Source organism: Protomyctophum parallelum (genome assembly GCF_964188405.1).
Source record: "Protomyctophum parallelum genome assembly, chromosome: 18".
Taxonomy (NCBI): Eukaryota; Metazoa; Chordata; class Actinopteri; order Myctophiformes; family Myctophidae; genus Protomyctophum; species Protomyctophum parallelum.
Genome location: NC_139716.1, coordinates 13,090,519 through 13,117,920, shown reverse-complemented (window position 1 = coordinate 13,117,920; position 27,402 = coordinate 13,090,519). Strand labels below are relative to the sequence as shown.

The window sequence follows — 27,402 nt, the reverse complement described above, 5'->3', positions numbered from 1 at the left end:
CCAGAGTCAAGTGTGTAAAGTGCACTGTGCATGCACCACCACGCCCCCCCCCCCCCCCCCCCCCAGGCGGCCCCGCCCACCTTTCCACACACACAGACATGAAATGAATGACGTTGCCCCGGATAAACAACAAACGCAGTCACAAACGGTGGCGACTGTCTGGTCTCGTCTCAGTGGTCTGGTCTCAGTGGTCTGGTCGGACGAAATAAACCCCCATCGTGATCTGGTACTGTCTGAAGATGATGATGCAGTCAGATGAGTCTACCAGAAGGAGCGAGAGTGATTGGCAGGGGCTGGTAGGAGAGGTAGGTGGAGAACACTGTTCCATATGGCACAGAGAGAGAGAGAGAGAGAGAGCAGAGCGCAGCTCCATTCCATCTGTTGGTGGAAATGAAACATCTCTGTTTCGACTTATTTAGCAGGGAAGGAAGGACCGTGTACTGTAGGCTACTATGAATCTGTGATGATGATGATGGCATTTCTTTATTTTACTCTGAAAGTCTGCAGTCTGATCGCGATACGGAGGACTCCCACCCATCCACTTTAACTGTCTAAAAATCTTTTCGCGACATACAGTACGAGTCACGACTCACGACACTCCGCCTCTTCCCTCAGAATTCCAGATGAAACACCTGTTATGTATGTGCGCAGTTTGCTCGTCATAATTAAGGCCAAATACACGTATATATAAGAGACATGATGTGCACAAAATGCGGGTTTAATTGTGCTGCAGTCCTGTAAACGACGTGTTGAATTGGCTATGAAGTGTTTCTGACTGGAATACGAGACTGCTCGCCCCTTTACCAACTCGCCCCCGCGATTAACAGTTAATTTAGTATTTCCCTCCCTCTCTGAAATCTGAAATTGATCGCATAGTAGTCGATCTCGACGGCTTGGGATATCCGTGGATATGCTCCTGAGGAGGAGGATTCTAAAAACGACTTATAAATCCTAAAGCCTTAATGTTTATACTTCACTGTGCAACGGTCCTATGCTGGAAAATAGCAGATATGCAAACTCACAGCACATCTCATTCAAGACACTGAACTTGCAGATCTGCCATTTTTGCCATCCAAATGCATTATATGGTTAAATGGGCCCTAAGAGATGCAGAAATTAACTAGAAAAAGTGCCCTTCTGGGCACAGGTCTCCACCAGGAGGATAGGAGAGTGTGTGATGTTTGGCAAAATGTTTAGGAGTAATTTAAACTGGGTTTGTGTGTGTGTGTGTGTGTGTGTGTGTGTGTGTGTGAGAGAGACGCAACTTGGCCTGTTGTAGCGCCACCATGAGGCTGATTTGAAAACTGTCAAGTGGCATTTCTTCCCCAGCCTATAGTGGGAATGGGCATGCACGGCTTGGGAAGCCGTGGATATGCACGGCTTGGGAAGCCGTGGATATGCACGGCTTGGGAAGCCGTGGATATGAACGGCTTGGGAAGCCGTGGATATGAACGGCTTGGGAAGCCGTGGATATGAACGGCTTGGGAAGCCGTGGATATGAACGGCTTGGGATACTGATAGATAAAAAGGGTCTTATCTGTGTTTACAAACTAATGTCCAGTGGTCCATGTCACATATTCTCCTTCTCCTGAACTTTGACCCAGGCCGGATCATTGATATTGTCACCTTATTCATAATTTTACTCTTAACCTACTGCCTGTTGTTCTCCTTATCATCATAATGTCATGTCATCCATGTTTATGGTCAAAATATGTTTTCATCTGTCCCATTTAATATCTTGTTGACTCCTTATTCAGTCTCCATGGGGTCTGCCTTCAGCCACAAAACTTTCAATACTGTAGGCGCTGTTTTTAATTCAACATGCAGCTGCTGTGTTATCAGTCTAGTTTGACCTTGGCCAGTTGGCCTAGTAACTTGGTACAGGGAAAGAAGTTATCTACAGGTTGCCTCGCAACGCCTGCCTAGGCGCTGCCGCTCTCCAGGCCTCAATGGGCATCAATGACTGAACCAAGGAAGATGAACTCTGCGTCGTTACGCCATCCTCATCATCTAGGCGTTGGACTAATGAGGGACAGCCAACACTGGTTTTGTCATCTGACATTGCGGACATGAAACATCTCCAGCCAATGAACATTATATCAACAAATCCGACGGGATCTGCAGTATTTAGCCTGGAACAAATACTGTGAAGTTCAGTTCAGCTTCGGGTTCTTTTTGGAATCAACAATTGATTATTCTAAATTATATTGATGTAAATATATTCTGAACCATGTAGCACATTCTCTATGTAAATTGACTTTATACCGACTAAAATAATTATTAAACCTTAAGCTCTCTCTGAAACTTATTTCATCCTGCCTCCAAATCATTTTTTAAGGTATGTTTCTATTTTTGGTACAGTGATTGTCATTTAAAGGGCTAATCACTCATTTTTAAGGTACAGCACGGTATTTAATTGGTCTCCCAGCTGGGTTATTTGAAGTTATAGATTTACAATATGTTTTACAAATTATACAGTCCTTGCTTTCATTATAAAAGATGGATCCCATTTAAATTTATCCATCAGATACAGTGCCATGTCTTCCTTCTCAGAATGCATTTCTTTCATGTGGATTCCAAGGGATTCGATTTCCCAAAAGTTGCGTAACTGGTCTGACAGTGCCTGTTCCTCTCCAACGCTGATGTGCATCACTTCAATGTCCACAACTTCAGTTATGATATTTTTTTTAGCGTGGTGACTTCTCCTTGCACCAGCCATCCAAATACACTTTCCAGTGCAACTATAGTCCTTCATTCAGTCTCTCCATTTGTCCTGTGACCATTTTCCAATATTGGTCTCCGCCAATTAGGACTCCTAGTTATACTCTGTAAAATGTATAGAAAGAACAACATGTCACAGAGGCGGAGTCTGCTTAATTAAGTTAATTTAGGACCTTCTAGCAGTTAATGTATGTAGTCCTGTCTGTCCATGCAGTGTTACATATATATATATATATATATATATATATATATATAGGCCTATGATGGTGATCTGGGTTGCTGTTATAAGGTTCAGCCTGGCTGCACCATATATGGGGCTGAATGTTATCTTTACTCTTTCTTTACACAATACTGTTTACTATTCCTCCTGGCAGGACATATCCGGGTTGTGTGTGAGAGAGAGAGAGAGAGAGAGAGAGAGAGAGAGAGCGAGAGAGAGAGAGAGAGAGAGAATGATTGTGCTAATGGAATATGTCTCAAGGCCTGTCATTGTATTAGTCCAGAGTCCAATCTGACCACAGCATCAGTGCATCATTATAGTCTCTCTACCATGTCAGTTTCCTTGCACTCTGTACTCTCTCAGTCTGTAATTATTGTGACGCTGTGGTCAGTGGTGTGGTGTACATTTGATAATACCAGACCATAGTAATGAATCTGTCATATACTAATAATATACATGTGTGGTGTAGCTTATGATGTGTAAACAAGCAGTAAAAGCACATACATCATACAATGTGCTTTCACAGATTTTCAACAACACACAGGGTGTTGTGTGTGCGCGTGTGTGCGTGTGTGTGTGTGTGTGTGTCAGCTAATATAATTCTTCATCGTTGGTTTGACACAGCGTTCCATTTTGTTCTGTGTGTGTTCTGTGCGTGCGTGCGTGCGTGCGTGTGTGTGTGTGTGTGTGTGTGTGGTATAGTTCTTGGTGTGCAAGCGTAAGCTGGACAGTAAGAAGGAGGCTCTGCTCATCCTGTCCAAGGAGCTGGACACCACCCAGCAGGAGAGAGACCAGTTCAAACTGATGGCCAACCAGCTGAGGGAACGCCACCAGGGACTCAAGAACACCTACAGGGAACTCATCGTGAGTATATCAGTATATCAGTACAGTATATCAGTACAGTATATCAGTATGTCAGTTCAAACTGATGGCCAACCAGCTGAAGGAACGCCACCAGGGACTCAAGAACACGTACTGTACAGGGAACTCATCGTGAGTGGCGTTTTGTCAAAGTCACTTCTATGTTGGATTGAGGTCGATAAAAAAAAGTCTTCTAAATCCTAACATTTTAATGAAAAACCTATGTTTCTATGTCAGTTGTGCTCAACCTTTTTCATGTCAAGGACCCCCAGAATTATCTCTATTGGGCCACGGACCCCCATCTCAAAAGATGTAGTTCCAGGGACCCCCCCAGAAGCCCCATTTTCACAACTTAAAAAATAGCAGACCTACAAGCTCGTAGCGCGCCACTCGGTGGCGCGCTACGAGCTTGTAGATCTGGTATTTTTCAATAGCTAATGCATAACATGATGCTTTAAAACACCAAATGGGGTTCCCGCCCAAAATGGGTTAAGTAAAAGTATCAATACTGCAATGTGGAAATAGTTTTACTCAGTTATACAAGCAAAAGTCCAAAACTCTTTTGAAGCTTGTAGATCGGCTATTTTCAAATACATATAGTGGAGTAAATAAATATTGAACCAATGAAAAGTATCAACAAGAGCTTGTGACTAAATATTAAGTAACTAGTAAGTATTGCTATTATGTACTCTGCTCATTTTCATGGTTCTATTGTGCTTTGAGTATGCAGTTTTTTCCACAAGAACTCTGTTATCTATGGGTTGAATCGGTGGGATGGGAGTTGGGAGTGGCTATCTTTGGGAGAGCTTTTGTTCTGTTTTGTTCTGTGTGTATATATGGATGTATTGTTTGTGTACTGTATGTATTGTGTGTACTGTTCATTTGTGTTGAGGACCCCCTCTAAAATGAGATGAGGCATCTCAAGGGGATTATCCTTTCAATAAAGGTATATTATAAGTAATATTGTACAAAATGGGGTAGCTAAATCTGTATTGTGTGAATGTGTAATATTTCAGGATGGTGACCCTTCTTTGCCGCCGGAGAAACGCAATCAGGTAATTATGTTTCAAGTTTGAAATCAGTGGCTTATTAATGCATTGAAGATAATGTTGATGAAGGAACCATACTGTACTGCCTCTACTGGTTGATTGTAGGCGGGTTCACTTTGAGGGGTGGGGTGGTAAATGCTGCATTTATATAGCACCTTTATCCAAGGCGATTTACATAGATTCTGCATTACATTCACACACCGATGGCGATGGAAACCATGCAAGGCACCAACCAGCACATCAGGAGCAATTAGGGGTTCAGTGTCTTGCTCAAGGACACGTCGACACTAACTCTGGGGGAGCCCACAGGGTTCAAACTGGCAACCTTGCAGTTACCATCCAGCCACTCTACCTCTGAGCCACTGCCATTATGCTTTTATTATTTTTTTATTATTTGCATGAACTAAACTAAAACTAAAAACTTCACTCGAAAGGCAGTTTAGGTCTGGACATTTGGTTATTGAACCTGTGCCCAGCTGACTGAGTGGTTTGATCAAGATAGACATTATTACAGTTGATGTAAAGCATAATGGATTCTTGTCTAGCGGCCTGGCAATGCCAGCCCACAGAATGTCACTTTGCTGATTGTGAGTCTGGGAAGACTCCCAAGGCTGTTAACCAGCTGGGCCACAAACCATGTATTGATGTACAACCCGGTAAATCTAACTCTCGACGATTTTATTTTAGTAATGGACTTTAATTATATATAATAAAATAAAATTAAGAAATATTAAAGACAATACAAGATATATATATATATATATATATATATATATATATATTAAAGGTAAAAAAAAAAGAACGATACTTAATGGTTAGGATTAGGAATGTGTTAAGACATCCTTTTGTCCTCTTAAATTTAGTTTGCTGACTACTGGGCTGAGTCAATTCTCAGTGGATGTTTTCCAGCCTAATATATCTCATAGTTCAAAGTGAGCTTGTGAGATCTAGGATGACTATCAGCGCAGCTACACCTTCGCGCACAGCCGCGGACAGAAGAAGTTGACGCCCAACGTCATTCCGGCTTTTCAGACAGCTGGTGGATGGAAAAGAAGCTCCACCTCCGCGGCTGACTGACGCGACGGACAGATTCCCGGAAACGCTCTCCTCCGCGTCAGTCAGCCGCGGGGGTGGAGCTTGTTTTCCATCCACCAGCTGTCTAAAAAGCCGGAATGACGTCGGGTGTCAGCTTCTTCTGTCCGTGGCTGTGCGCGAAGGTGTAGCTGCACTGTATGCAAGCCTAGAAGAAAGCTGAAGCATACTACTTGCCTAAACAGAGTTCGGTGAGGTAATTAAGAACAAAATGACTCAATGAGGAAAAGAGGTTGCGCATCAGCAATGGGTTTCAGTGGAGTGCCAAACTCAAATCCAGTATACATCTAAAAAATAGTAATTAAAATTTTTCCAAAAAGGTATCACATCCAAAAATGAAACAAACGTCGGACAAAGTACTCACATTTCCATTTCTTTATTGGCACACACCAAAAAGGAACGCTTACACGAGTCAACAAAATGACTCATTGCGGTGTTACGGCCAGCCGTAATTAGGTTATTTTGTATTTGGTATTATCTGTTGTTTCCTGTGTTCTGAGGTGGAGAGTTGGGGTGCGTTCGTAAATGCGCACCGGGAATGTGGTCAGTTTGTTGAGTGTGGTGGGCGGTGACGTCACAGTGTGCCTTATTTACGAACGACCACAGCTGTGACACATTTACACCGCCGACACAGGCGAGAGTGCCTATTGGCTGCTGTGGGGAATTGCTCCTCTCCACAGATTGGCCGGCTCTGATGAGCCCTATGACACCAGCAGTGTGGATTGGGTGGTGGCCACACCCGATCTACTATAAAGCTCAGTCACAAACGACTCTGTTGAGAGGACTGTCGGCTTCAGGGCAGCAGGGAATCGATCCCCCTGTCCTCTCACCACAACCTGAGACCATCCTGGCAGTAAATAAACAAATGCACTGCCTTGACAAAGTTCTTTTCAGGCTTTCAGTACTTCTTGCATCTCCACAATGTTGTCTAAACCATGTGAATAACAGCACAGAGATTAGTTGCTATTATTTGTCAGAAAGTCATTTTTTAAATTTGCTGGCAGTGTACCATGGGGATAGTTTTGTAGAACGGTTCGCTGTGCAGGTGTGTTATGGAGGTACAAACCTATTTGACGGAATGCAAAACATAACCAGGTGGTGAATAATTAATAGAGAGACAGCGCGCACGCACGCACACATATGGTCCACTATGTCTATCGTCGGAAATTGAGAAATATACCAGACGGTGGCCTTGTGGTTAAAGGGAAACCTCCCTGAAACTTCGGTCGGGGGTTCGATCCCCGGCTGGGCCATACCAAAGACTGTAAAAATGGGACCCAATGCCTCCCTGCTTGGCACTCAGCATCAATGGGTTGGTCAAATCAACTAATCAAATGATTCCCGAGCGCGGCACGGCTGCAGCTCACAGCTCCAACTTCCAAGAGATGGGTCAAATGCGGAGAACACATTTCACTGCGGTGTGACAAAAACTTTGACTTTGAAATGCCAGAAACGAATGTTGTCACATCAGAGTGGAGAAAGATGCGGGTGTCAAAATCAACCGTTACAGCACTTGACTGGGCGGGCACTCAAAGCAAAGCCGCATCGAGTAGAATACAATTTTGTCAGCAGAGAGAACTTGTTCGGTTTCGGCAAGCCAACCTTTTTTCTTTTACTTCATTTGAATCACGCTCCCTCTCCTCCACCACCTCACTCTCTCCCCATAAAGGTGAACCTGGCTCAGCTGTTGAGAGACACGAGGGAGAGAGGAAGACGACTCGCTGAGGAGGTGAAGGAGTTGAACCAGAGACTGGCCGAGTCCCACGGGGATAACAAGGTCTGGTGTGTAGCGCACGCACGCACGCACGCACACAATCAAATAATAAATTTTATTTAATTGATAATTCATATGAAGAAAAAATAACACGTTGTGAGCTTGTAGATCTGCTATTTTCACTATATTTATTTTCTCTTTTTTATAATCATTCATTAATCGTAATCAAGGCAAACGTTTTAAATAATCGTGATATTGACTTGAAGTCCTATATCGCCCGGTACTACTACCCACCTTACCAAAGTACTTGTCTACACAGGACACTAACTTAATATAATGTAACATTGAGAGATGGGCAAAACGGCTGTCTAACCCTTACCCGTCTCTACGGTAAAAGAAAATGCAATAAAGAGTGTTTCTGTCAAACTCTTTCAGAAATTGGTCAAAATGTGAAAGATTTTCCGTGGCAGGCGTTGCACGTTTTCATGTTATGATGGACTGGGTCTGCGTTTTGGAACCGGAATGACAGACACATTCAAAACAAAACGCTGTCCAATTAAGTACAGTATAGTGGACGTTACTCTTCACCATCAAAAAGTGTGGCAAGTATTTGCATGTCCGTTTCAGGACTGCATTGAATATGACATGTCCTCTGCTCTCTGCTCTCTTCTTAAACCACAGCTCCTGAGAATGACCATTATCCGACAGAGACTAGGCGATGAAGAGCATTGAATGTGACATGCTCTCTCTCTCCTCTTAAACCACAGCTCCTGAGGATGACCATTACCCGACAGAGACTAGGCGATGAAGAGCATTGAATATGACATGTCCTCTTCTCTCTCTCTCCTCTTAAACCACAGCTCCTGAGGATGACCATTACCCGACAGAGACTAGGCGATGAAGAGGTCGGGTCACGACACTTCCCAGCGCACGAGCGAGAGGACCTGGTGCGACAGCTAGAGAAGGCAGGATTACAGGTGAGCACATTCCTGTCTTTGTTTTATGTTGTCCTCCTCGGGACGAACAGCTTGCTCTATCCCTTCCTAGAGGGACAGTTTATCCCATTCTAGACGGGAACCCCTTTTGGTATTTTAACTAAGCATTATGTTATGCTTTAGCTATTGAAAAATAGCAGATCTACAAGCTTGTAGTTCTGCTATTTTTGAAAAATCGTAAAAATGCGGCACAAATCTTTGAATATATATTCTTTCAGAGCAAACGTTTTTTTATTTCGATGTCAGGCCTAAATGGGTTATTGCCCATCATGTGTACTCCCAGGAACTTCCAGGAGGTGTCCTCCACCCATCTGCACCTCCTCTCCTCAATTTACAATTTACAATTTAGGCATTTAGCAGACGCTCTTAATCCAGAGCGACTTACATTTAAGCAAGAACAAAAGCATGGGAATACATCACATAAAAGCATTTATCATGAAACATGCGTAAGCTAAGAAGGTAACAGTGGAATATCTATATGATGAAACTATACATACACTATACATAATAAACTATACATATTCACTACTATGCTATACATATGTACTATGGCGTGCTATGACTATATACAATACAATTATAGTGCTGTCTACATAACATGCTATAAGTCTGTGTCAAATGCTATCTAAGCCAACAGAAATGCTATCTAAGGGGTTAGGGTAAGTGCTATGGGCCATGATGGAGTCTGAAAAGGTGGGTTTTCAGGCTACGGCGGAAGATTGGGAGTGATGCTGCAGTTCTGACTGCAATGGGAAGTGCATTCCACAGTTTTGGAGCCAGAAGGGAGAAGAGTTTGGGACGTGTGGAGCGTTGTCCCGGCGTTTTTAGTGAGGGTACTTCCAGTTTCCCTGCGTTGGCTGATCTGAGTGCGCGGGAGGGTTTGTAGGGTTCAATCATACTTGTAAGATATGGGGGAGCCATACCTTTGGTTGCTTTGAATGCCAGCATCAGAGTTTTGTATTCTGTGCGGGCAGCGACCGGGAGCCAGTGGAGGGAGCGGAGCAGGGGGGAGACATGTGAGAATTTTGGCTGGTTGAAGACCAAGCGAGCTGCTGCATAAAAAAGACAGGAGATGGGGATCTCATCGTGAGACCCTAGTCTTTGGTATTTTATTTTTTAATGTTTTGTTTTTTTTGCGGCTTTCGCCTTTATTTTTTTATAGAGGGACAGACAGTAGGCTGACAGGAAATGGGGGAGAGAGAGATGGGGGAGCTAGTGACATGCAGTAAAGGCCGTCGGGATCGGGAGTCGAACCCGCGGCACACTGCCAGAGTCAGGCTACCGGCCAAGGTGCCTGGACCGCTGAGCCACGGCCAAGGTGCCTGGACCGCTGAGCCACGGCCCAGGCCAGTCTTTGGTATTTCTGAAGTTGAGCTAGAGGGGTGGTTGTTATCATGCCTCCACCAGGGCTTCGGTAACACGCCGTGTTGCTCTACTGGCACGCGACTCTCTTTGGCTTGTTAGAACAGAAGAACACTGTGTTCTTCTGTTCTGAACACAAGCCCACATGGTAGGGTCTAATTTCTTGCCAGTTGGAAGTGTATACTCCTCAGGCAGCAGTGATGCTCAGAATATCCAGTCAAAAATTGTAAAATATGAATCTCCATTTTCGGTGAGTTTTTTCCCGCTGACATAGCTTGCTTTCTGCCCTTTTTTAAGTGGTGCAACCACTTCCTTAAGTGACTATGTGGCTGGCTGGGTGGCTGGGTGTGTCTGAGCACAAAAACAGCATGGTTTTATTTCACCACCTGTACACACAAACACACGCACATATTAACTGTATATATTGTACAGTACAGTACAGTACAGTACAGTACAGTACAGTAGAGGGACCCCCACACGGTAACTTTGTCATTTCTCAACCGTTTCGGACGCTGGGCGGCTCGCCGGAATCGGGCCGGCACCCTGGGTGCGTTCCTGTGGGTCTGGAACTCCCCACCCCCCCCCAGGGACCCCCACACGGAGTTGCACCACTTAACTTCACATGGGTGTGATTTTTCTTCTCCTTCCAAGATGGAGGAAATGGAGAACAACATCAAAGCTCTGAGCGACGAGCTCCAGGACACGAAGGCAGAAGGGGGCGTGTTCCGGGAGAAGGCCCAGCGCCTCAACGCGGAGCTCAACCACGTCCTGGGAGGACACGAGGGACGTGTGATCGACGTGGATGCGCTCTGCATGGAGAACAGGTCGGTTTGGATTGATTGATTGATTTATTAACAGTTTGCAGAATTAGAGTACATTTCAAGCACAACTCAATACAAAAACTGTTAACAGTGAGTGGACGACACCATAAAGCATTACACTTACACTGGTGGTACCGTAGCAGTCTTGATTTTGTCGACTAAAACTTAAGATGAAATATGTTCGTCGACTACCGTTTTTCAACTGATGACAAACTTAAATGGAAACTAAATGAAAACTAAGCTATGATGACTAAAACGTAAGACTAAATATACTGACAATTTCGTCAACAAATAAAAACTAGACTAAAATGTTAGGAAGGGACTAGTGGACAAGAGATCCAGTATAAGTCATTTTACACTTGGTTGTGAGCGACAGAGACAATTTGTTTGTAATTTTGTTCTACCCATTGCTTGCTGTCTGAATACCAAAAAAAAAAAAAGGTAATTAAAATGTTTGACATATTATTGCTTATAGCAGCTTTAAGTACAGTTCAATAAAATGTACTCTGTTACTTTCCACTGTATCTACTGTATCTCGGTTAAGATTGAACTCATAACTGTCATTCAGTTTAACATTTCATCCATATATACTGCCAGCATTGTCTCGTAGCTGTTATCTGCTTGTGGTTCTGACCATTGTTTAGGTATTTGCATCAGCGTTTCAACCAAGTCCAAGAGGAGGTGAACCTGCTGAAAGCAAACATCATGAAATACAAGGTAGAGACCTCGGGACCTTCTTCATGGCATTGTGGTGTGACAGAGTAAGGGTTAAATCACAACAATAATGTACTCAATTTTCCTCACCGCTAAACCCCTTATCCCTAAACTTCTTTGCCTTTTTTTTACTATTTTGAAAAACATTTTTCAATAGTTCAACTAGCCAATCTACATCGACATGTTGTGAGCTTGTAGACTGGCCATTTTAACTATTCAAAAATGTTTTTCAAAATAGTAAAAACAAAAGGCAAAGAAGTTTAGGGAAAAGGGGTTTAGCGATGACGGAAATGGAGCCTTATATATGTGCATATAGAGAGAAACACTTATGTTGAGTCAATTATAATGTTTAGTATTAATTAAACATGGCAGGCGTTATTTTCTTTTTTTTTCCTCCTTTCTTTCTGTTTTCTTTTTTTGCTTTGCTCTACAGACAGCTCTGGAGAGGAGGAAGAATATATATGGAAGCTCCCACAGCAACTCACTCACTGGAGTCCTGTCTGCCAAACAAGGTGGGATTCTACTGAATGAATTAAAAGATATGGATAGGAAAAAAAGCTTATTCGGACCCTGGTCTTGGAATGACCTAGCAAATTTTGTTGCTTAGTTTTTATTTATTAGTCCTTATTGGTTGCGTTACTAGACGTTCCTGTTGATCTTCTTCGGTAGTGGGTACTGTATTTATGAGCATTGTATGTCTGTCCTGTTTTTTTGTCGTGTATGTTTTGTTACTGGCAGAGCTGTGTCACTTATTTAGCCTCTTCTCTTGGCCAGTTCACAGTTTGTAAAAGAGACTTCAGTCTCAATGTGGTTTTTACTGGTTAAATAAATGTTAAATAAAAGAATTAATAGATGAGATCTAGTGGGTGTGTCTACTAAGGAGCATGCTAAACCTTTACTGTGCAATAAAGGTTAACCACTTTAAGCCTGCGGCATCCCTACGTTGGGCATGTCATTATCAGCTAATGTTCAGGCACTAATGTTCACGTTGCACGACCGCCTAACTTCCACCCCATGGTCTCTCCGTCTCTGTTCCACCGCTGCAGTCCAGGAGCTGCTGCTGGAGGAGCAGGGCTGCAGCCTGCCTGCCACCCCTCAGTCCATCGCTGACCTCAAGTCTCTGGCCACCGCTCTGGTGGAGACCATCCACGAGAAGAACCTGGTCATTCAGCACCAGAGACACACCAACAGGTAGGACCGTACAGGGGGCACACACACACACACACACACACCCAGAGACACACCAACAGGTAGGACCGTACAGGGGGCACGCACACACACACACACACACACACACACACACCCAGAGACACACCAACAGGTAGGACCGTACAGGGGGCACGCACACACACACACACACACACACCCAGAGACACACCAACAGGTAGGACCCACCCGAGCATGCACGCACACACGCACACACACACCCAGAGACACACCAACAGGTAGGACCCACCCAAGGTACAGGGGGCACGCACACACACACACACACACACACACACACGCACGCACGCACGCACGCACGCACACACAAGACTGAGTTGTGCTCTGAATGTGTTCGAATGCAACCACTCAAGAGACAGGAAGGCAGCTATAGGCACTTTAATGTCCAAATAAAGCAGGATAATGACAATGTATGGATTTATATATATATAAATCCATATCAATCCATAAATACTCTATAGCATAATTAGGTATATATGTATCTATGAGGACATATATAATTAAAAACTATACTTAGGGGAAATCCAAAAGAGTAGTCGAAGACGAGCTTGTAGATCGGCAGCCAAACAAACCAGTCCAGAACAAAGGCAAGGAGTGGGACTGCAGAGAGCCAGGTCTGGAGGATGAGAAGAAACACTGAAACACTGCAGAGAGCCAGGTCTGGAGGATGAGAAGAAACAAACGCAGCTAACACTGCAGCTAAAACACTGCAGCTACAACACAAGAACTGCTCGACAGAGTACGAACAGCAACCAAGTAGAGAGCAACTATACTTGCCAGGCGTTTCTATGGGAAGATCTGGCAAGGAGTGGGGTGGGGGGAAGGCAGGCTTTTTGAAGACTCTGGTGTTGATTGTAGAATGGGAACAAGTGCACCAGTGCCACACCCAGGCAGCTCGTCAGAGCGGAAGGAATGAGCGAGTGGCGTCAGGACTTTGGTGCTCTATTACTTGTGGAAAGGTCAAAAGCATTGTTTTACTCAACAGGCTGCCCCAACCCAACCTTAACCACAACCACCTAACTACAGTATATCCCTGAATCCCAATCCTAAACCCAGTCTGAATATTTTCCTAACTGTGGACCGCCACCATAAAAACTACCCACGAGATAAACCTATAGGGGATTGAGATTCCATGAGGAGAGAGACCACACACACACACATAATGATAACAATGATATACGAGTACAACTCAAGATTCGTGATTGTAGTTGTTATATGTCATGTACATGAGTAACATTCTTGTGTTTCGGTTCTATTATAGGCTATATAATATTATAGCAGCAGACAGTAAACGTGCGTGCGTGCGTGCTTGTTCATAAACCTGGTTGCCTGGTAGAAGTAAAGTAGAAAAGTATTGGTATCAAAATGTACTTAAAGTGGCTTCCGGTTGTTTTTAGGATTGATTTTAAAATTATTTTACTTGTCTATACAGCTCTCAATGGTCTCGCACCTTCCTACCTACATGACTGCCTGCCTAAATATGTCCCAAACCGCCCCCTAAGGTCTTCCACTGCTGGCCTGCTCGCTTTGCCTAAAAAAATGGCAACTAAAAAATACGGGGAAGCAGCTTTTTGCTTCTGCCGTCGGCATGGAACAAGCTCCCACTGTACCTTCGTCAGGCAGCCTCTGTAGACATTTTTAAAGCTCAGCTCAAGACCCACTTCTACAACATTGCTTTTAATTGATCTTTTATTTATTTTTGTTATTCATGACCTCACTGTATTGCATTACTGCTTGTTTTTTAATGTCGTTGCCTTGCTTTTCTTTTATTCTCCATTGTTCTGTAAAGCACTTTGAGCTGCATTTCATGTCATGAAAGGTGCTATACAAGTAAAGTTTTATTATTATTATTAAAAGTAGAAAGTACTCGTTATGCAGAATCTCCAATTTCAATGTTATTTTTTTGTTGTTGAAAATAGCAGATCTGCAAGCTTGTATATCTTTCAAATGGCCAAAATGTAGGGTCGAGGTGGGTAATGTATGTTTTGTAGTAATAATTAAAATCCACATAGTATCTAACTAGTAACTAAATAAATGTGGATTAAAAGTACAACATTTGCCCCTGAGATGAAGTGGAGTGAAAGTATTGGGAATTGAAAATACTCAAGTAAAAATACCAAAATTGTACTTAGTACAGTATTACTTTCCACCACTGGCCTTGAGGCTGTGAACCTGCTCTGCCAGACGGTAGCAGCTGAAACAGGCGACATCGTCACGACCACCATTATTACCACAGCTGGTGCAGGTGGCCGTTAGCTACCTAGCTCAGCACATTTTGCTGTTCCCATTTCCTCGCCTGGTGTATTCTGAACATGCATGCTGATGAACTTAGCAACCTACCTACCACTGTCGCCTGACCCTCTCACAGAGAGAAACATTCTGGATAAAGCCACCCTTCTAAGCCTCACTATCTTAATCCCCTGCATATTGTTTATCTACCTGTTGTGTGAGAATCCTCCTCCACCTCCAAGTCAAATATTGCAGCATACTGTACGCATACTGTACGCATACATGCACACATCCTATAAGTAACATGAGTTGATGCTCCACACGCTCCACGCGTCCCAAACTCTTCTCCCTTCTGGCTCCAAAACTATGGAATTCACTTCCCATCACAATCAGAACTGCAGCCTCACTCCCAATCTTCCGCCGCAGTCTGAAAACCCACCTTTTCAGACTCCATCATGGCCCGTAGGACTTGCCCTAGCCCCTTAGATAGCACTTTACGTAGACTTAGATAGCATTTGATACAGACGTATAGCATGTTACGTAGACGGCACTAGAATTGCATATTATGTAGTCATAGCACTTCATAGTACATATGTATAGTATAGTATGTATAGTTTATCGTTTCATAGATATTCCACTGTTACGATCTTAGCTTACGCATGTTTCATGATAACTACTTTTTATGTATGTGATGTATTGCCATGCTTTTTTTGTTCTTGCTTATTGTAAATCGCTCTGGATTAAGAGCGTCTGCTAAATGCCTAAATTGTCTCCGTAGGATTCTAGGGAACCGAGTTTCAGACCTGGAGAAGAAGCTAAAGACCTTGGAGCTGTCGGGCCTGTGGAGTCTTCCTGGTGAGTTTCAGGCATAATAATTATATCTAGAGCAGTGGTTTCCAAACTTTTGGGAAAGGACCCCCAAATTGACACTAATTAGCCCACGGACCCCTATTTGAAAAGATATGCCAGGGACCCCTCCATAAGAGAAGATTTTTACGGCTCTAGCAGTGATTCTCAATCCGTTTAATTTCAAGGACCCCCGGTTTCACATGCATTAGTCTACAGACCCCCGTTTAATGGCATGTCTGTCTCTGGGACCCCCAATTTATATTGTACCCTAACGGTGTCCATTTGCTTCCATTTGTACACTCTCAGAGTTACAGACCCATAATTGTCCATTTTGGTTCCAAACTATCATTTAGCTGGGGACCCCCTTAGGTACCCCTGAGGGTCCCTGGACCCCACTTTGGGGAACCACTGCTCTAAGCGGGTGCTAAGTAGGGCCTTTAGACTCTTGTTGAGCACAACATAGACCCAGCTGACCATCTGCGGGGGTCGGCAGTGATTAAAAAAAAAAGAAGTAATTTCTCAGACAGAGCATCGTCACTCCTGCCTCCTCATTTAGCGGTTCATGACATTACAGGCACCATAATTAAGCACTTCTGTGGAAAATGCTGCCTGTCGCCTCAAGTTCAACAGGTGATAGCCAATCGCAGATTTTTTCACTCTTCTTTGAGGTGCCACTAATACCTATAAATCACGCACACACATTCTCCCTCCCAAAAGCTCTGAACCCCGCCCCCACTGCCTTCAGCTGGCTGACAGCTTGATGCATTCTAATCATCATTCTTTCTATTTTTAGCTACTATAATGGCCTGTTTCCACCAGACCTGGCGTCTGGTGGAAATGAGCCATAAGCACCTCTGTTCCCAATTGTAAAGAGAGCGCAAACCGAGAGCTTATTTGTTATGCCTTTTTATTGATAGTGAAGTATGTCAGACAGAGAGAAGGGGATTGACACGCAGCGAAGAGCGTCAGGATTGGGACTCGAACCCGCAACGCGCTGTCAGGCTACATTGGAGCCTATTATGGGCTCCATTTTCGTCACCGCTAAACACCTTATCCCTAAACTTCTTTTCCTTTTTTTTTACTATTTTGCAAAACATTTTTGAATGGCCAGTCTACAAGCTCACGTGTCAATGTAGATTGGCTAGTTGAACTATTCAAAAATGTTTTGCAAAATAGTAAAAAATTGGGATAAGGGAAATCAGCAGAGAGTGATCGACGTTTGTGCTACTCTATGCCGAATTGAAGTGGTCTCAGACCCAGACTTTTTTTCTCTCCCTGGAAATAAAAACGTCTGGGTTTCCGAGGCTAATATACCAGTAACAAAACAGTTGTGTGTTGACTGTGCACAGTTCACATGGTTTTGCATGAATTAGACTAAACAAAATGATCACCACAGTACAATTACTACTGTATTTGTAGTAGTTAGTAGTTTAACATTTTTGTGGGGTTTTCTACCTTGAAATTTGTACTGCGTGACTAATGCCCTGTCTGAATTACATGCAGTCCCCGTGTTCGCCTAGTAGGACACCTAATAGTCCTCGTCAAGTTAGCTCAACTATCGAGTGACACTGAAAAATAATGATTCATTTTTTTTCTGCCAGCAAATGTCAGATGTTGTGTCATTAACAGTGTGTCTTTCTCAAAGCAAACGTCAGATGTTGTGTCATTAACAGAGTGTCTTTCTCTCAAAGCAAACGTCAGATGTTGTGTCATTAACAGAGTGTCTTTCTCAAAGCAAACGTCAGATGTTGTGTCATTAACAGAGTGTCTTTCTCTCAAAGCAAACGTCAGATGTTGTGTCATTAACAGAGTGTCTTTCTCTCAAAGCAAACGTCAGATGTTGTGTCATTAACAGAGCTGTGTCTTTTTCTCAAAGCAAACGTCAGATGTTGTGTCATTAACAGAGTCTGTGTCTCTCTCCCTCTACGGCTGCGTCCGTCTCAGGCCTGACCTACCACATATCTCTGGGAATTGGGAGTATGTGTTCCTTCTGCCCTCCTTACCCCCATCCCTGACCTCCACTGTGTCATGCCAGCACAAACCTGGGCACTCGCCCAGAAAGCACGCCACCACCGCGCCACCCCTCGCCACCCTCATGCCCACCTTTCCCAATGTGTCCACTCCATTGACCACCACTCCATTTGTTTGTGCTAGTACGTGAGATCGTTTTCCACTCAATGGGCTTGACTGCCAATACACAGATACGGATTGTAAAGTTCCTCTTGTTAAAATACCTCTTATATTGATTCAGATGCTGTGCTATAACTGATACATCTGATGAACAATATTTACAGGCACTGTAAAGTACTCACATTCTTTTTTTAATTTAACCCATTTAGACCTGAGCTCGATTCTACAAAATGTCTTCTAAATCATGACAATTTTCTGACGATGTCAGTGGTGCTCAAAATATTTCATGTCAAGGACCCCAGAAATGTATATAATTGGCCACCGACCCCCATCTGAAAATATGTTGTTCCAGGAACCCCCTCAGAAGCAAAGATTTGAGTTAAAAACATTCGCTCTGAAAGAATATATATTCAAATATATATTCAAATCTTTGAATATATATTCTTTCAGAGCGAACGTTTTAACTCAAATCTTTGCTTCTGAGGGGTTCCTGGAACAACATATTTTCAGATGGGGGGTCGGTGGCCAATTACATATCATTTTCGGGGTCCTTGACATGAAATATTGAGAACCACTGATACAGAAACATGAGGTTTTTCAGAAAATTGTCATCATTTAGAAGACATTTTTTAAATTCCGACCTCAGGCCTATAAAAGTCATTGTTCTAACGCTATATGGACCAGAGCTAGCTTGAAAGTAGGCCTATACGGCAGATGAAATATGGAATAAGTGAGTCAAACAAAATACTGAACAGAAAATGCAGGAATCTATAAAGTCACCAAACCTCACTTTCAGTCAGAAAATATCATCCTACTGAAACAATACACAAAGTATACCATCTCAAAAAGATTGTTCCGCTCTTAGGCCACTGGAGGGCGGTGTTACGCTGCCAATGAAGCCATCCGCAGTAGAAACGAGGGAGTGGGTGGCGGGGGGGCTGCGGCTGGATGGAGGTACGCTGTCATGAGACCGTCATTCTCACAGCCATAAAACTGACAAGCATCCATTACTGGAAATGATTGCCCACATTACAAACACATTTAGGGGAATGTGCCGTTATTAGGGAATTTGTAGACGAGGGCTCCAAAGTGCCTCCACAAACCAACGATGTCCACCAGTGAGAGAGAGAACGACGCCGAGAATGAGAACGTGGCGACTATAGTCTGCGGCCTTGATGAGACATGATGAAGTTGTTGGGACTGGCTTGAAATTAAGCCGTTTAGGCCTGACGTCGACATTTATAAAAACAAATGTCTTCTAAAATCCTGACGGTTTTCTCTGAAATACCTCATGATTCTATAATTATCTCAGTGGTTCTCAATATTTCATGTCAAGGACCGCAAAAATGATATGCAATTAATTGGCCGCCGACCCCCATTTGAAAATATGTTGTTCCAGGGACCCCCACCACCCCAGAAGCAAAGATTTGAGTTAAAAAAACACTCGCTCTGAAAGAATATATATTTAAAGATTTTCGCCACATTTTCACGAATTTTCAAAAATTGCAGATCTACAAGCACTCGGTGCCGCACTACGAGCTTGTAGATCTGCTATTTTTCAATAGCTGAAGTATAACATAATAATGCTTGAAACACCACAAAGGGGGTTCCCGCCCAGAATGGGTTAAAGCAAACAGGATGGCACTGAGGGGCCATGCAGGTCTATTACTATAGTAAAGCCAGGATGAGAGAAAAGAGAGAGAATGTATTGTTGTGGATAACGCTGTCAGGCTGACTGAGATAGAGTTATGATAGACTTACATCCTGGCTGTCCTCCCCTGCCACAGGACTCTGTGTGCTGAATGTATATTAGCGCAACTGACTGAAAACCTGTAGGAGCCGATCGAGGCGTGTTTGCGACGTGTTGGAGAGGATCGACTCACACGAGGCTGAATGCTGAATGTATGCGCGCGTGGCTGGCAACCGCCCGGTGGTTGGTTGCGTCATTATTACGGAGTCTGTTGTGGTCCAATAATGACACAGCTTTTTGTGTTGTCTTGGAACAGTAGACATGCTCACAGACACAGACAGCAGTGAGTACTCAATCTGCCACGACGAATAGTTGACAGTGGAGCTGCCTCCTTTTATTGTCCTTGGCTTTGTAATGTAAATATGAGGTCGCGTGTGTGACGTATGTTCAGCTCCTTCCCACTCAGGTCAGGTATAAATGGCTCATTTATATAGCAGCCTTTATCCAAGGCGCTTTTACATAGATTGTGCATTACATTCACCCACATATTCATACACCGATGGAGGCGGAAACCATGCAAGGCACCAAACCAGCACATCAGGAGCTATTAGTGGTTCAGAGTCTTGCTCAAGGACACTCCGACACTAACTCTGGGGGAGCCCACAGGGTTCGAACTGGCAACCTTGCGGTTTACCATCCAGCCACTCTGCCCCTGAGCTACCGCCGCCCCTTGATATGATGTACCCGTGCGTGTCAGCGTGTGTTTATATTCGTAAGTGTGAGTGTTCCAGAGAAGGCTGGACGGATGGACTGGCATCTAGTCTCTGGGTACTGAGTCTCTGGGTACTCCTCATGTATGTCGTCCTCTTCAATCATCTCAATGTCAACCAACTTTGTAACCTGCATAATATCAATGGTTATATATACTTTTTGGAACTGGGACAGAAATATTTTCAACTTGCGATCATCTTTAAAAATATTGTCCAGATGCGAGTGAGATCGAGCGACTAGGTCTGATCAGCTAAGATTAAGAACCATCAACTCAATCTGAGACGTACTATAGCTACCCGCCTCCCCCTGTGCCTTGTATGGCATGCCAGGCTATACCAACTTTCTATGTCAACGTAAAGCGCTGCATGTGCATTAATAACTACTGTATGTATGGCCAGCATGGTCTCCCATTCACACCATTCATGATTTTCCTCACATTGTGTCATCTTCTACTCTAGTCATCCATTTTCTCATTCTTCAGTTTGTGTCTGTGTCTCATCATGGTCCACTGGTCACAGAAACCGGGGGAGGTTTGCCTATTCACATCATTTGGGAGTGCAAACTGCAAAGTCCTATGTGCACGCTCGCAGGCGTGTGTGTGTGTGTGTGTGTTTGTGTATGTATGGCAGGCTGTGTGTGTGTGTGTGTGTGTGTATGGCAGGCTGTGTGTGTTTTTGGTGTCTAGCCCATTCAGGGCGGGAGAACCCCCTTTTTGTGTTTTAAGCATTACATACGTTATACTTTTAACTATTGGAAAAATAGCAGATCTACAAGCTCGTAGCGCGGCACCGAGTGCCGCGCTACGAGCTTGTAGATCTGCTATTTTTGAAAAAGAAAACTGAAAATGTGGCGCAAATCTTTGAATATATATATTCTTTCACAGCGAACGTTTTTAACTCAAATCTTTGCTTCTGGGAGGGGAGGGTCCCTCCCTGGAAGAACATATTTTGAGAAGGGGGACGATCGGCGGCCGAATACATATAATTGTGGCGCTCCTTGACATGAACAGGGTTTGAGCACCGACCGACACTGACAATAGAAACATGAAGGTTTTTCATGATTTTAGAAGACATTTGGGGTGTAAATGGGCTAGTATATAGTGCACGGTCCCCAGTGAGTAGCATATGGCGTCGGCCCAGGATCCGTGCAGCCATCACTAATGAAGACAGATGACAGCGGGCTGGAGCCACTTCCTGTGAGCACTGCTGTGCGCACACGCACGTGAATGTGTGTGTGTGTGTCCGCGCCGCGCGCTGTTATAGCTAATTTATACTTGGTTGCGCATTGTGTGACGCACATCGACACTTATAGGCGATCTACAAGTTCACGTGTTGCACCGTCCGTGACACGTTGTGTGAGCTTGTAATTCTGCTGTTTTTGATGCACGACGACAACCAACCGGGCAACTACGTATAAACCAGGGCTTTTTAGTTGTTTGTCTGCATCTTTCATGTTGCTTGGATTAGTTGGTGTTCATCTTTACAACTTGCATTCAGACATTTTTTACCTCCCGCGAACCTCATGAAATCCACTTCGTGAGACTCACGTTTCAAGCTGTTTCTCCCGGAACTCAATGCATAGATTCACGTGTCGCTTCATGGACGCGTCTGTGAATAGCGTCATCATCGTCAGTATAAATAAACCCTGTCAAAAGTAGCACGAAAATAACTAAAATATACTCCTCCGTTAAAATACTTTTTTTTATTGGATGTATTTTGTGTTTTCTATGGACCCTGAGGGGGCTATATCTTGCACCACCCCTTAACCCTTATCCCTAAACTTATTTCCCTTTTTTCTTTACTATAATAAAAACATTTTAATAGTTGAACTATTTTAAAATGTTTAAAATGTAAAATAAGTTTAGGGATGAGGTATTAGGGTGGCGCTGAGAGGGAGTCCTTAGGGTCTGCAATAAAGGCATTCATTCATTCATTCATTCATTCATTCATTCATTCATTCATTCATTCATTCATTCATTCATTCATCCATCCATCCATCCATTCTCTCTTTCTTGTGCATGTGTTCATTCAGTGACTGTTGTCCTTTTATTCTCTTTGTGGGGGGTCTATCCAGGGGGTCGAGACGACAGCATCATCACCCTCACTGAGAACCTACGGCCGCCGCCGGAGCCCCCCCTTCATCATCATCACCATCTTCATCATCGTCATGGGGCAGGTGCAGCGCCTCTTCAGCCCCGCCACTGCACACCGCCAAGAACCCAGCCAACCAAAGGTGAGTGTGTAATTGTGTGTGACGGAGGATTCATCGACAACAACAGTGCCCACACCCACGATGGTGTACACACTGTAATTAGCTGGCGCCCGTTAAGCCATTTTGACCTGAGATCAGATTATAAAAATGTCTTCTACATCCTGACAGTTTTCTGAAAAAGCTATGTTTCTATGTCAGTGGTTCTTCAATTTTTCAAAAAATAGCAGACCTACAAGCTCATAGCGCAGCACTCGGTGCCGCGCTACGAGCTCGTAGAACTGCTATTTTTTCAATAGCTAAAGTATAACATAATGCTTAAATTAAAACACCAAAAGGGGTTCCTTCCCGTCCAGAATGGATTAAACAATTCCCGCCAACCCTCCCTTGTTTTTTGACCCAGGATCCCATCTTTTTCTCTCTCTCTCTCTCTCATCCTCTTGGTCCTTGTCGGTGTCTCTCTCTCATCCTCTCGGTCCTTGTCGGCTCCTCAGTGGAGCAAGCTGTCCAAATGCCACGGCATTTTGGAAATGTGAAGCCAATTCTCCCCGCGCTGACATTCAGAAAACTTCTGCTGTGTTCTCTGTTAAAGGAGGGGAGGAGGGGGGGTGGGGGTCATAAATATGGATGCTAATTCATAAAATGCTTCCCTCTTGTTTCTTCGTGTGTATATACCGTTGGTGCTGGGTTGGTCTATGAGCAAAGTCTTTAACCTTTTTGGGCTCCACATTCAACAAATATGGGTCAAGTGAGAGAGCTTATTTTCAGCGTCGGAAGGAAGGCAGAACTAAGCTGTTGCCGTCGTCGTCACCGAGATCCGGGGCGTCACGCTTTGTGTCCCCTTGTCTGGGGCGTAGAGGTGCTATATTTAGCCTGTTGCCAGGGAAGGCATTTCTGTCATAAAGTATAATTGAAATAACTCTCCGCCCGCTCTCAGTGGTCAAATTCCAGAAGAGGAGGAAACGTACGTGTTTCCTCCTTCTTGCATTAAATTACATTTTCGGGTCCTCTCGTGATTTTAAAACATGGCTTTGGGTGAGGGTGCAGTACTTATAGTCAGTTTTTGGTTTAGACTAGTCATTGGTTAGACCAGTCATTAGTCCTACAACTACAACCTATCTCAAACCCTCACCCTAAACCTATAACCTCCCACGGGGCAGCACACCTAAACCTAACCTTAACCCATGTCTAACCAATGACTAGTCTAAACTAAGTATGCACCCCTTGGGTGAAGCAGCAGCACATCCAGAGACATTCCCGGATGTTACAGTCGAGGCCCAAACTCTTTCAGAAGAGCTACAGTGTGGACGACCTTATTTATTTACAAGCCTCGACACTTTTATGGAGTTCATGGAGGTTAGCCCCTTAGCCCTGAGAATCTACCTCAATCTACCTCTAACTTTAACCCATTGATTTAGACCTGAGGAACGATTCACAAATCTCTTCTAAATCATATATGTATGTGTAAGGGCGACCCTCAGTTGAAAAATATGTTGTTCCAGGGAGGGACCCCCCCAGAAGCAAAGAAGTTAAAAATGTTCACTGTGAAAGAATATAATTATATTCAAAGATTTGCACACGTTTTCAAGATTTTTCAAGAATCTACAAGCTCATAGCTAGCTCATACAAGCTCGCGGCACCGGGTGCCACGCTATGAGCTTGTAGATCTGCTATTTTTCAATAGCTCAAGTTTATAATGGTTAAAACAGTACATAGAAAAAACAATTAAACATGTCGACACAGAACAATACAAGTACAAGTACAAATGGGTTTCAGGTCTACAAGCAAAGAAGCCTTGAAAATGTCAAATGATGTAATTGATCTCAAAGAAACGGACAAGTTGTTCCAATCAGATGGAGCTTTAAACTGAAAAGCACGTCTCCCAATATAGTGTATGAATGTAGGTTCATAATAATATGTGAGCTCTAGGACTATTCTGGCGCCTGAAATGTTTAGACCAGCTATAATTCACAGAATACTTGACATTATTGCCAAACCATTCTCTCCGCTTTTATTTTATTTCAGTATAAACTTAGTTGCAAGGACTTGCTTGAGATACAACCATAGGCAGTCCAACACACTATATTTCATTGTGCCGTTTTGGGGGTTTGTCAAAGTTATATTCCCATTTAGATTTTATGCATTTTAAAGCACAGATTTATTTGAAATGTCTAGCCAAAAATGGTCCCTGGAGGAAAGACTGATTTACATATGGTATTAAACTGTCCATCAGTCAATGTGTCGCCAAATTGACTGTAATTATTCAGACAAGTCCAGTAACATTTTAATGACTATTGAAAAAAGAAGAAAGGGGGGCACGGTGGCACAGTTGGTAGTGCTGTCGCCTCACAGCTAGAAGGTCCTGGGTTCGATTCCCGCTGGGGACGCTGTGGGTGCTGGCGGCGTGTTTCCTCCTCCGCGTCATCAGTGCCCTGATGTAGTACCCTAGGGTAGGTACCCTCACAAAAAACATGCAGTAATCCTGGTCACTAAACTGCCTCCCCCTGGCCAGCCTGATGGCGCCTGGTGGAGGGGAAAGGAACTGGTTGGAATAACGTGTTCCTTCCACGCGCTACGTCCAACCAGGGAAACTCCCTTCTGTCAGGTGTAAAGGAGCAACTTGGACACTCGGGCATGAAGGAAGCATGAGTTCAAGTCTGTTGCTCTCCCCTTGTCCCCCATATATGGGGACTAGGTTGGCGGAGGGTGTGTAGAGACCAGGATAACATTAGATAATTGACACGGGGTGAAAAATGGGTTACAAAATCGTTCATATAATTCAAAATGGTGGTCAAAAGTCAGCCCATGATAGTTGTTTGGCTTGAGGAGACGGCGAGACGCATATGTGTATCGAAGTTGTATTGCTGACAGCCAAACGGTTCATGAGCTATGCCTGTTCAAAGTTTGCATTTTTCAATTGAGTGCTATAGCGCCACCCTTTGGCCAATGGTCGTGGGCTTCGCGTCTCACCTTTTTCGCATAGCCCTCTACCATATTGGCACGTTTCGCGAAAACCGACTGCATGGTTAAGCCAGAACTGCTACAGTATATTTGACAGAAGAAGGAGAAGGACATAAACAGGACAAAAACAGACAAATACAATAAGGGACCAAGAAGTCCCTTCGGGCTTGGTCCCTTAATAAATGCAGTAATGGGAAAATGTTTACATACAATATATATAACTGTGTGAATAGACAATGACATGGACAATGTGATTTTGCCTTTTAAAATGACCTGCTCTCCATGTCTCCTGTTCTCCCTCTCGTATCAGACGTTTAAAATGACCTCCTCTCTCTACGTCTCTCCCTTCTCCCTCTCGTATCAGACGACAGGACAGGAAGCGCCCTCGCGTCGTCATGGGAACGCAACGCAGCTGGCGGCGGCGCCGGGGCAGATGGCGCCCGCGGGGGGGGGGAGGACACACCTGCGCCGCTCGGCGAGGAGCCCCGAGAGGGAGCCTCCCAGACGAGCGTGATGATTGACAGGCGAGGAGGGGTGCCACACCGCCGTGCCGAGCAGCGGCGGCAGCGGGCGGCGGCCTCGGACCTGGAGCAGGGGGGGTGGAGTCCCGTGGAGGAGGAAGGACGCGAGGCGGCGGAAGGCGACGAGGACGAAGACGAGGCGCTGGGGGGATCCGCCGAGCCGGTGGAGGAGGGGGAGGAGGCGGCCCTGGCGCTGGAGGAGGACGCCGCCGCCTCGCCCACGGACGTGGCGTGGCTGTCGGTCGTACGGGCCGCGGTCCGGAACTCGACCCAAGAGACGACCGGTCCTCTGCTGCCCTGCCACGCCCAGGAGGAGGAGGAGACTGGTCCTGTGTTACCCTGCCACTCCGCACAGGAGGAGGAGGAGACTGGTCCTGTGTTACCCTGCCACTCCGCACAGGAGGAGGAGGAGACTGGTCCTGTACCCTGCCATCCCCACTCCCAGGAGGAAGAGACTGGTCCTGTACCCTGCCACTCCTCACAGGAGGAGGAGGAGGAGACTGTTCCTGAGGAGACTGGTCCTGTGTTACCCTGCCGTTCCCAGGAGGAGGAGGAGACTGGTCCTGTGTTACCCTGCCGTTCCCAGGAGGAGGAGACTGGTCCTGTGTTACCCTGCCATTCCCAGGAGGAGGAGACTGGTCCTGTGTTACCCTGCCATTCCCAGGAGGAGGAGACTGGTCCTGAGGAGACTGGTCCTGTGTTACCCTGCCGTTCCCAGGAGGAAGGGTCTAATAATGGCGGACCTAAAGGCAGCAGGGTCTCGTCATCGGACTCCGTTCCTACGTGCCGGTCGTCACCAGACTTTACGAGCGCAGAGGGAGGAGGGTGGGACATTCACTGTCAATCGAGGCAAAGTGACGGCTGCCATAGTGACAACTTGGCGTAGTATAGTCGCATAATTTACTGAATGATGGATGCCGTTAGGTTTATTATTCGAATCCTTTTCTATTCCTATTTGGTGATTGCATTGCATTAACCCATTTAGACCCGAGACCAGATTCTACACAAATGTTCTTCTAAATCCTGACAGTTTTCTGAAAAGCCCGTTTCTATGTCAGTGGTTCTCAAACATTTTCATGTCAAGGACATGTAGGACATATATGTAATTGGCCCGCCGACCCCCAATCTGAAAATATGTTGTTCCAGGAAATAGCAGATCTACAAGCTGCTATTGTGCTGCATATTACCTATGAGCTTGTAAGTATAACATAATACTTTAATGCCTCCCAGACACGTATACACACACACACACACACACACACACACACAC

General features: G+C 44.6%; 1 protein-coding gene across 1 annotated transcript; it reads left to right on the top strand.

The window, feature by feature from the left end:
* Window positions 1-230: 230 nt before the first annotated feature.
* On the top strand, window positions 231-27,018 carry LOC310875587 (uncharacterized protein; the record flags this gene model as incomplete). The annotated part of the gene is made up of 12 exons (XM_083788879.1): window positions 231-305; window positions 3,644-3,805; window positions 4,819-4,857; window positions 7,613-7,720; window positions 8,518-8,634; window positions 10,666-10,838; window positions 11,480-11,552; window positions 11,983-12,061; window positions 12,596-12,740; window positions 15,781-15,857; window positions 22,516-22,674; window positions 25,976-27,018. Exons 1-12 carry the CDS (start codon window positions 240-242, stop codon window positions 27,016-27,018), a joined length of 2,241 nt encoding a protein of 746 aa, XP_083645005.1. The 5' UTR covers window positions 231-239.
* Between the last annotated feature and the right edge of the window lie 384 nt (window positions 27,019-27,402).